Source organism: Glandiceps talaboti, chromosome 18, assembly GCF_964340395.1.
Source record: "Glandiceps talaboti chromosome 18, keGlaTala1.1, whole genome shotgun sequence".
Classification (NCBI taxonomy): domain Eukaryota; kingdom Metazoa; phylum Hemichordata; class Enteropneusta; family Spengelidae; genus Glandiceps; species Glandiceps talaboti.
Genome location: NC_135566.1, coordinates 13,322,914 through 13,335,164, shown reverse-complemented (window position 1 = coordinate 13,335,164; position 12,251 = coordinate 13,322,914). Strand labels below are relative to the sequence as shown.

Here is a 12,251-nt window from a genome sequence, read left to right as displayed (position 1 = left end):
GCAATGACAGTTTGACCAAGCCTGCCTACAGGGGAAACATTTACTGACAGATATACACATACAAGTATAACCATTGGTCATGTCATTGTATGAAGATATCAGTTGTGTTACTTGGCCCAGAGACTTGTCTTGATTTCTCTACCTCAAGAAGTTTGGTGCAGTGGACTCCTTGAGATATTGAGAACAAGACAAGTCTGTGTCGGCTTTGTGATATTACTCTATTAACACTAATGTGCTGAATTTTAAGACAAAACTGGAAATTTTTTATATTATTTATCAAAAGTCATTATTAATATCAATATTATCAAAAATACCATGCAAAATCAGTGTACCAGTAAGTGTCACAGGTTGAAAGTTATCTTTTGTAATTAGTTCAATTGGAGGTGAAGTTATCAGTAAACATGTGGCTCATCGATCAACCTCCCATGAACCTACTTGAAAAATGTCACAGACAGGACTTACATAAGCAACTCTAGGAGACAGGTTGTGTTCGGTATCCAAAGACTTGGCTCATGGCTGTGACACAGTGACATTGATAAAGTAGCAGACGACAAAAGCTACCTTCTTCTTTTCAAATCCCAAGAAGTTTAATTTTTTTTTAACTTTCATAACTTCATTTTGAACTCTGTACTTGTATGGTCATTCTCAGGCTTGTTCAGAATCTTCAACAAATACAAAACGTTTGCTAAATCATCATAAATGAGTGTAATGCGGTTAAACTAAGCATACAGCCACCAACCACAAAGCACACACACACTGTCTACTAAAAACCACTGAAGGTCAGTTAGCTATTCAGAAACAAGCTGTCATGGGCTCAAAATTGAGGTCACAAAACTGATAAATCGCTTCAAAGGACAATGTTTACTTGGGGGGGATATAAATTTAAGCTCAGGACTTTTGAGTTGCATACACAAATTTGTAACCTTGGAACTTAGCTAAATGGTCAGTGGGACCATGAAATTCTCTTTTGTGGACGATACAGGTGATCTACAACTTTTGGAAATGACATGCCCTTGACTCCAGTTAAAGTACCCTATCAATTCAAGTAAATCCATCATTCTGACAAATTTACAATGTCGTGTTGGGGAAGTGTTTAAGTCCAAAAACACATCAAGGGTATTGATGTTCATCTTGCTACTACTACCTAGGCTGAGCTGGTGTGATTGTTTTGATGTAAAGAATTTATCACAGTAATGTCGTATTTAAATACTACCGGACATTCTATGACCTGTGTATCCTGTAATGAATTTCAAAATGTAAATAGATTCTAATCATGTGTAGTTTATGGTTGGCAAATAGTTGGAGTGAACGGCTCGTAATCTGCACACTGTTGATTGTGGTGGAAGCAATGATTACAAAAGTAGAGGTACTGGCTAATGAACAGTCTGGATACCAACGTGGTGGAGGTGTAAATCATAACAATACTGTATAGGAACTAGACTAGCTAATGAACTGCACATTTCTGGTTTGAGCGTATCCACCAGTGTGCCCTCTATGCCAATGTGCTACTGATGCACACAATTTCTAGTGACGCGATAAATTTAGTGTCTCCGTAGTATCTCTTACTATGTGGAGACTCACAAGAAATGCCAGTGTTTATCATTTTGACTCACAGCAACAAAATTTGACTATCATTAGAAGGCACACTACTATTAGTTTCGAATTGGCTGGTGTCCTATTGAAGCAAGATCTGAACCATATTCATGGCCTCGGTTAACCCAGCTGTATAAATGGGGACCTGGTAGGACAGAGATTGTTACTTCAAGGACCCAATACACTAATACTTACAGTACAATGTATGGTTGTATGCTCCTAATGGGGTTAAATCAAGTCTTCACGGTTGTGGCACTACAGGTCTGTTCCAGGTTTAATAATTGAAGTGCTTTGAGCACTTGTGGGAAAATACTACATAAAAAACGTACATTGTATCATTATCGTACAACACACAGGCAACTGTTTATCTTGGATTGATAAATCAAGGCAACATGTGGCCAACAGAGATTTTGGTCAAGTGAACCTACATCTATAGTGTGAACCTCAGTATGCCAATGTACATATTCCCACCACCCTGTGATCTCCATTCTATTCACTCACTTTACAATGTACCCACATCCTGTTATCATCAGTACTCAGTACTTGAACAATAAAAATTTGCAGCTAACCATCATTGAACACTTACAGGTCAAAACTAAGTGTCCTTTGAACGATAATGTATGAGAAAATAGACACAGATAATTCATGCTAACCACTGCCACCATACAAGCCTTCTCCTGTACTATAATCTGACCCTACATGTACTACATATGAACTCTACTATAAACATACACTACTTGGAAATCAGGTCAGATGGGGTTAAATTATTGACTATAAAAAATAGCTAATTCTGAACAACTTCTTCCAAAGTGTCTTCTTTTTTACCTGAATAAGAACCCACATTTGTATGTTAGCTTTGACATCTGAATTCAATATTTGACTTTATATCAATGAAGCCAGACAGATAATGGGATCAAAGTCTTACTGCCTGCTGTGTCATTACCATTGGGCAAATGGCTGGCATGAACTTACAAAGTCAAAGTAAACGTTACCAAGCACAGATCCTAAACTAGTACATTACATTACCCACTTTTTTATTTAGTTTGTTTGTTTGTGTTTTGTTTCTTACCAGTTTATAAACATTCAGCCAGGAAGTATTAGAATCTGATATCAGAATGTGACCACAGTTTTATTGTAGTGGTCCGAAGAATTACACGGTGCTAATCTTGGACATCAAAAAACACGACAACACCTACCAGTTTTGTAAGTACGTCTTCATCATTTATATCTTCTAATTTCGTCTTTGGGTGCTCCTCTTTTTCTTCTTCCAAGGCTTTTTGTCTCTCTTCCTCCGCTTGCATTCGCCTCCTGTATCTAGTCTTGTGTACCCTATCATCATCACCCCCGCCTTCTCCATCATTGTCAATGTTGCCATGGTGATGGGATCTGGATACTGTGGTTTCAACATGGAGGTGTCTGGACCCTCCGTCGATAGTTGAGCTAAAGGTAGCTTTGGGTTTCTCATATTCTGTTAGATTGTTGTTGTTGTTGTTATTGGTTCTTGTATTTTTCAACCCTCGGATTGCCGATCGGATTTTTCTTCTTTCACTGTAATCAGTGGTATTATCAAGCTGTGGACAGAACAAAAAAGAAGAAAGTAATCAATCGTGAAAAATTCACAAAATCCAATAATTATGAATGTCAACGAATAATTTAAAATGATATTTTCACATTTTATACTCAATTCTAGATGTGGTGAGCAAATGTTAAGAATCCAAACAGTTTTGGGGAATATGGGGTTTATGGTGATGGACAGGTGGGCAAAAGGGGAGGGGGAAGGGGAGGGGAGGAGGAAAGAGGAGGAGGAGAAGCTTTAACCTGTCAGTCTGTCTGTCTGTCTGTCTGTCTGTCTGTCTGCACACATGCATGAATGCATACATTGTACATGTATGTACGTGACTGGTAGATGTACATGTATGTGTCTCCACCGCATTGTTGTTTTCCCAACCTACATCTGTGCACCATTTTATTACATTTTTTATGACCTTAATATTATATCAATTCACTGGCATTAATATTAATCCCTTTTATTAGATATCAATTTTTTTATTAATTCATATTTTGATGACATCAATGCAAGGTTCACTGAGTTCCTCCACACTACATATAAATGTAAATTGTATCAAAATGACTCACAACTGTCTAAATATTCATTGTTTCCGCTTACATAATATGTATGCTTCAACCCTTGAGTACCCAGTGGTTTACATAATACGCTTCAACCCTTGAGTACCCAGTGGTTTACATAATACGCTTCAACCCTTGAGTACCCAGTGGTTTACATAATACGCTTCAACCCTTGAGTACCCAGTGGTTTACACAATACGCTTCAACCCTTGAGTACCCAGTGGTTTACATAATACGCTTCAACCCTTGAGTACCCAGTGGTTTACATAATACGCTTCAACCCTTGAGTACCCAGTGGTTTACATAATACGCTTCAACCCTGGAGTACCCAGTGGTTTACATAATATGCTTCAACCCTTGAGTACCCAGCAGTTATTACATAGACTTCAAAACAACTGGAGCTTTCAGCCTAGAGACTAGTTCAAAGGTGAAATTCAAAAATCATTTCTCTGTCAAAATAATCGACAATTATCATTGTGAAAGTCATAAAAACTGTTACCACAAAATGGTATGTGTTTTTCTTTTAATGAACACGATTCTGAACACTGATACATAGAATGATGTCCCTAAACTTCCTGTATCCAACCACAGACCTTCAGCCACCATCCATAAACAGCAGCCAGGCCCTTTGCTGTGGTTATAATATGTTTAGACTAGCTTCAGCTGGTTCTAATTATGAAGTGACCTCAAATGCCACCTAAGTACACACCAGTAGTATACAGTATAGATCTGTCTGTTTGTAGTATACAGTGAATCCTATTACAAAACCATGTTAATATAATAATCTATACATGTATATTAAATGGAAGTGGTGAGCAGACATATCTTTATTATTATATGCTTGATAACACAATTGATGTATAGCTACATGGGGCTAGGTCACTATAGTTGCCATGGTAACCACACGATGCAAATTCCATTGCGCTATTATTAAAAACATCATATTGGGTTCTGTAGATATTTTTACAAAGAGCTGGCTGGTATCAGCTTTATAAGGCTTTTCAGTTACTATCCATTGTAATTTGTTATCATAACAATTAGGGTGCATGTATAGTTACTGCCATTAATACATAATTTTATAGATGCAACTGGTTGCTTGAACGTTAACTGCACACCTTTAGAAGCAAGAAATGTGGTCATTTACTTTTTTTCTATTCTGACAGAATTTAGTATACAAATTATACAGCAAATATACAATTATTGCATGTGCCTAGGTATCTGGTAATAACACTGAAGCTGGAGTAAACTTAAAACCAAAAATTCAAAACTAGGAAATTTTGGCTTCAAAAATGGATGAGGTCACTAGAAAAGCATTTAAAAAAATGACAGTTATTATATTAATCTTGTAATAAAACTGAAATTTGAATGCGAGTAACTCAGTTTGAAATTTAATAATAAAAATTTATGTATTTAATTCTTTTCTTTTTTATTAAAATTGAATGACACACATTTCTCTTATAATTGTAATAATTTTCTGAAATTCTAGTAAAACATGAAGCTAAGACTACTACACAAATATACAATACCCTGCCATGTAATTATACAAATTGACACATTCACCCCACCATATGTTTGAATTTATTTTATTTTTTTAAATATTTACAAATCACACATTGTACACATACATGTACAGGGCATAAGGTTTAATTGATATTGGATGAGAACGTATTACAAATATTAGCTGTGTTGCCATGGTAATCAGGGTATTATTTGTCGGACTACGTGATGCCCTGTCACCTGTTTCACACAGCTGGACAAAATGTTGATGTACACACATTAGATGGTAGTAGTACATGTACATGTATGACGATATTTTGTAACACTGATGTAGCCTTCAAAAACTTGCAGGTACCAGTTCCTTACCAACCATTGTTTTAATTAACTAATTAAAAACCTGATTCATAAATATATTAATTATTCAGTGGCAAATACTAGTCTGTATGATATACCTGTATTTTTATAAATTGTTCTATAAATTCGTTCCATTTTGAGCAAACAGAGACAATTGAGATTTTCGTGCATAATTTTAGATGGTATCCAAAAAATGGACCTATTTATATAATGTTAACAGATACCTACAAAAATGATTTTAGTTTGAATGGATCTGTTTTGTACCCCTAAATACAATTATTTCAAAAAAAAGTCAAATTGAGAAATGGAAGAATTTTTGCTATTATAGTAAATGTATGGCATTAAAAATTAGTAAATAAAGTAAAGTGTCGGCAAAGAACTATTTTTTACTCACTACATACTGGTTTTGTATGCATAGCACTACATACTACTACTACATACAGATTTGAAATTGGTTGTGCTGTTTGAAACATTGTTAATTTTGGCCGATGTAGTTAGAAGGAGGGGGGGGGGGGGGGGTCTGAGGCCTACAATATGTACATTTATAACTTTTTATAAGAATTTAGTTTTTATCCTATATTGAACTGTTGATCTCACCCCTAAACACTCATAATATTCCACTTTCAACATAACCTTGAAAATTTCAAGGTTATAGTAATCACTTTCCATCCTTATCATTAATTCAACACTTTATTAATAATAAATTGTAAGTAGCACATCACACTTGTACACCTGTATTTTCACAAAATTGCTTTTACAGAATTCTTTCCACAAACATTTGATCAGAATTACAAAGTCACAAATTAGGTTTTGTTGTTTTCATATTCATCGGTCTGATGGAAAAACAAACATACAGTAATAAACTATACAGAATAAATCAATCAGTTTTACACTCATGTCACTACAGAAAATATCGTTTTCTTACCCCTACATTTGTACTTCCCCCATTCTTACTCTTTCTTGTATCTGGTTTACCTTTCCGATGAAAGTTGAAAGTTTACAACCGCAAAAATTTGTTGGTTTTTTTTTTACAAAAAAAAGTCCCGGTTTGGTTTACAAATGTTTACAATATTTGTTTTCAGAGTTGAGTTGTCGTAAGGTCGTTGAACCTATTACAACTCTTGAAGTGTCTGGCTGCAGAACATGACCAGACTACTAATTCCTAAATCCTTGAAATCTGATCCAGAAAATCCACAGTGTAAAGTTTGTATCACAGTAAATCCCCTCTACACTTTAGTGTGTCATGGACACATTTTCTATTCTTTACTGACCCTGTAAGATGTAGAAAAAATGTCAAAAGCCTAGCCTCTTATTGTGTTTGACGCCCGTAAGTATATCCTGCAAACAGAGCCCCTATTTCAATGCTACTTTTATCTAAGAAACCCTTTATTGCACGCTCTGTCATAGCATTACATTAGATTTGATTGTTAAGAGCTACCGACAGCTCAGAGCACAGTGCTTTTACGTAGTTCAATGTACAATGGGGAAGTACGCCTTTGCTGAACATGTCAGCGGGTGTCAGCATAAATGGGCGAGAGAGGTAACTGTCCATTAAATGAAAGTAAATTTAATTTGACGCTGGAATGAATGAACGAACCAGAGATGTTTTTTCTCAGTGCCTATAATGTGAGCAATGAAATATGAGCAAAGACAATTTCAGAGCTCTAACAGATTCACATATATCAAAAGTATTTTTGAACAGTCTAGTCCTACATGTAGTTGTGGATGTTACACTAATTGGCACCAATATTTCGGAACGCACATTTTCAAAATTTGTCAATTGTCCACAAAAAAGACATTTCTAAAAGTAATTAATTTCTTACTTAGACTGTACCCAATGTTTATATACATGTACATGTATGTACATCGTTCACTATTATTAAAATTCACAACTCTATTTTGAGTGCACTGACCCGTAACATGTCAATATGGGATCTAGGCCGGGTTCACAGCACAAATACTACAAAGTACAAAATGTACAAAGGGAGTTACTTGGCCTGGTTCATTGCACGTACACCATTGTATGTATAAATGTCAATCTAGATGTGTGATGTATGCAGGAGCTGCTGCTACAGGTTCACAGTATACATCATGTATTATACATACTGTATGTACACTAGTGGGTTTGTTTGACCGACATGTACATGTAGATGTCTCTAGCTCATACATTTTTGTACATGTATACAGCTCACACATGTACATGTAGTGCTATTATAAGGGGTTTATGGGATCTAGTCCTGGTTCATGATGGTATGGGGGTTCATGCAATCTGGACCTGGTCATGGTACTTTAGAGGGTTTGTGGGATCTGGACCTGGTTCGATTAGGGAGTTTAATGGATCTGGACCAGATTCATGGCACTATGGGAGGTTTATGGGTTCTGGACCTGGTTCATGGTATTTTGGTGGGTTGATGGAAGCTCAGCCCGTCTCATGGCTCTACAATAATAACTGCAGGACCTATCATATTTACCACATGCACTGCAGTATGTGTGTGTGTGTGGCATTTTGGTCAGGTTGAAGGGGTCATTACAGTACAAGTGGTTTGTTGAAGGAATCTACTACGTGTTGGCTAATTCTTCCTTACCCCACAAAACAAAAAGGTCTTTATTGGGACACTGATCCAGATCTTTGCCAATACTAAAACTAATATCAAAATCTCTGAACTCAAAATTTTTTAATTCTTAATAGTGCTTCTTTTGAAAAGAAACAATATCCTGAATTTGTGTTTTGACAAATGTGATGGTGATGTTGTACAATGTACTACACACTTAGACCTGCTGAAGACAGAGTGTAATTTTGGGGGCTCAATTACGACACACAGTCCATAATAGGAGGAGGAATGAGACAAATTGCAGAATAGAGTCATATGACTTTACATGTACATGTATGCCATTCTGTAAGCTGGACTTTAAAACCCTTTTCCTGCAATGGCTCCCATTCACCAAGTGGCCGACCAAGGTGGTAATATTCATATCTATTTTCATACCCTTCAGATAGTCCCACTCAAATGCCGTTACGCAGGCCCAAGAGTTTTCAATGAACACTTAGTTAAAATTTTGTTCTCTTTCTTTTCATTCTAAATACTATACATGAAAATGAGCCCATCAATGTGTAAGTTTTCATTTACAATGTACTCCACTGACTAAACTTTCAAAACAGATTGCCATAAAAACAAGGAGAGGATGGATTATAAGAAAAAAATATTTTATTAATTTACAGCCGATTTCAAAATACCATTCACCGACTCTGTTTGATTCAATCACGCAAACATCAATAAGAAACTACACATGCTACACTTTAAGATAGCAAGATTGAATGAATACCGAGTTTCTTGCAACATTTTGTCTAAATGAAATGAACTTATGTGCCACATACCATGCAGAAATCAAATGTAGGCATCAAAACATTGGTGCCCATGTGTCTACGTCTTGTTGCAGTAAGTTGGTCTAAATCGTTGATTTCATTTCATTCAGACTAAATGTAACAATAAATTGCAACCTTGCTACATTGTATTTAAAAATCAATGTAAGTGTAGCATGATCTCTGTATGGCTGTTATCAAACAGAGAAGCTGAATGGTATTTTGAAATCCACTGTACATGTATGTCTTTTATCTAAACCAAAAGATGATGTTACATGTACAGATATTGTTTCAAAGAAAAGGCAGAGTTTCATTCTATTCTAATGATAGATATATATTCTTATTTACTGTGGGAAAGTGTTGAGTTCAAGGTGACAAACTCTTTATCAGTTTCATGATATTTGATACAGAAATTTTGAAATACTTGTGTGTGTAGGGGGAGATAAAGAATCAGAAAATGCTTTTCTTGCGCAAATTTTCTTGAAATATTTGGACTAGTCTAGGAACTGGTCATAACATGTCACATAAACAACACATATACACAACTTTTAGGGTAGGGCAAATGAAATAAGGCAAAGTAACGGACTACACATTTTCAAAATGCCATGAATTTTGCACAAATGGTTTGAATCCATCAACCAAACAAATAGCCTGACAGGAAAGTAGAACGACCTAGCCTTCATTTCCTTTGTATAACTATACATAATACAACATTTCTATACTTTTCTCATGGGACAACTCTCATGCTGTGTATTTGTACATTAATACTGGTAATCATTGCAATCACTCCCACATCAAAAGAGATGTGTACACTGCACTGAATGGCTTATGAAAACTGTACACTCTACAACATGGAGGTTGTGATGACAAACATGAGTTTGGTGATAGACAGGTCCTTTCTCATTGTATGTCTCTAGACTATATTTGTACTTGACAAATACATGATGATCATAGCAAAGTACATTGGTCTGGTCTACATTTTACATGCATGTACTGCAAGTTGGGTATTACAACAACTGACATCAGACCCTTGATGAACAGAACCAGTTACAAACAGTGAAAGTAAACAACTGAATATATTGGGTTATACTAACACTTGACACAACATCTTGGATGTACAGCGACTTGTATTACATTCCATCATCTGACAAGAACAGTTGTATGGCCTCTTTAATACATAATAGTTCAAGTTCACAAACAAATTTCCAGTTCCCCTGGCATTTCATGTACACATAAAGAGGCCATTAAATGTTCTTATCAAACCATGAATTGTAATACAAGTCTCTGCTGTTCAAACATGCTGTGCCAAGTGTTATTAATCCAATTTATTTGTTTACTTTCCTTGTTTGTAACACTGATTCCGTTCATGAATGGTCTGATGTCTGCAGTTGTAACTTGTCAGCCTGTGGTTGGGTTGAATCTGTAACTCAAATCTGTGTATACTACTGAAATAGCGGCTCAATAATTACCTATTTCAAGTCACAGATTCAGCCAATAAATAGTCAAATTATTATATATTATACGGGTAATCTAGCTATTAATCCAAGCACAGAAATTTGTAATGAAATTATCAAATCTTAGAGATGATTAATTTCCACTGTGATTGTGAATGCCATATATTGTGCTTTATTTACTTGCAGCTGACTATATACACGCCAGTGAAGAAGTAATATGTCTGTGTGTGGAGGGTGTGGGTGTGGGGTGGGGGTGGGGATGCTGGGGGTCAGGGGCACTTGTTCTACTTTAAGTAACACAATTGTACTGCTATAATCTCACAGAACAGCATGGATATGATGCTGATATCTTGAAGTTCTGCTCCAGGTCACTCAGTATATACATGTATTTATGACAGGATGGCATTGATTGACATGACCTACATGTACTGCTTTTACTATTTTTTTTTTGATCTCTGTTTTCCTTTTAAGTTCAATGATTTGTACATGGCCATCTGTTAAAGAATTGGCTGCAATCAGCATTTAGCTTCTAATATCGCATATACAAGTCTTCAGGGGCAAACTTATCCGGCTTGAATCAGCCAAACAAGGCAATACACACAGGCTGTTTTACAACCAAAGTTATAGACCTCATGATAACCTTTGGAAATAAACAAAGGAAATCGACGAGGTTTGAAAATTGCGTAGAAATCAATAATCAGGTTGTTGACCATTAACCAAAGGAAATGAAAAACTTTGGCAGGAAACACTTACATCAAATATTAAAACGTTGAAGAGAAACTAAAGGTCTTTCAACTCTAAAGATCTTAATCAACGTTACAAGAAACACGACAGAGGTTTTTAGCATCTGCAGATTCATGCTCGATGGTGTCAGGAACAAATATTTCATCTCCAAGACAAATACCATACTTCCTTGATACTTCCTTGACGCGTACAAATTACGTTTCTCTAATTATCGACATATTTCCGCTATTATCCATTTCTTGATATCAAATTGGCGTATTCTCGTTAATTATCATCATCAATCTGAAACACTGAACACAAAATGAACTCAATGCCAGAATGCATTACCTGTATGCAATTAACTTGGCAAAACGTACATTGCAAACCTGTGTATTAATACAATGATAAATCGACCTAGAAATATTTTAATTGAATAAATGAACTTTCATGTGCAAATTACACACATGATTTACAGGGTCCATTATACTTGATACAGTCTAGACGATGAATTCCATTACTAATTTTACAAAGTAATCATATTATATTTCCAAACGAATCCGCAATTTGAAATACAAATAATAATTTATTATCAAATAACGAAGCTTGAGTCACATTCCAACACGTACATTAATGATAACTGATGAAACATAGAAAGTTTACATCTGTATTACTGGCATCGGTTTAATGGATAGATTTGACACCCACATGTGAATTGCATTTTGAAAGAGCAGTTGAAGAGATGGAAGGCAAAAAGAGGAATTTAAGAGAGCTGGCGTTCTCATTAAAAGGTACTGACAAGTTATTTACACGCCGTAAGGTTATGTTAACTTCATACTTTACTATTTTATGTTGCCATTCAACAGATGGACTTCAAATTTTTTGTAACTAAAGAAGTGACATTCCGTTGCTACTTGGATACCTGTCTACATTAGATTGTCTCACAGATACGTGGATCGGTTACAGATATATTTCCCATCAACTTACTGTGTGGCAAAGCCTTGTGTACTTTTATATTTACATTTGTATTCTCCAAAAGGTGAAAGATTCTCTAAATGCCAGGTGTACTTTCAGGCTCATGTCACTTTTGAGTTCAGATTTAGGTGTGAAAATCAGTTGTTTAGCAGAGTTATGTATTAGAAAAA

The 12,251-nt window shown here is 35.6% G+C and overlaps 1 protein-coding gene and 1 long non-coding RNA gene across 3 annotated transcripts in view; one reads left to right on the top strand and one right to left on the bottom strand.

The window, feature by feature from the left end:
• Positions 1–12,251, bottom strand: part of LOC144448788 (uncharacterized) — an 87,230-nt gene that overhangs the window by 57,176 nt on the left and 17,803 nt on the right. For both annotated transcript variants that reach the window (XM_078139077.1, XM_078139078.1), the window contains exon 2: positions 2,790–3,164. In XM_078139077.1, the coding sequence (XP_077995203.1) occupies positions 2,790–3,164 (375 nt within the window). The remainder of the gene's footprint in view (positions 1–2,789; positions 3,165–12,251) is intronic.
• The window catches only part of LOC144448789 (uncharacterized), a 42,877-nt gene that overhangs the window by 19,807 nt on the left and 10,819 nt on the right, over positions 1–12,251 (top strand). Inside the window, exon 3 of the long non-coding RNA XR_013482133.1 lies at positions 2,666–2,796. This is a non-coding gene — a long non-coding RNA (uncharacterized LOC144448789). The remainder of the gene's footprint in view (positions 1–2,665; positions 2,797–12,251) is intronic.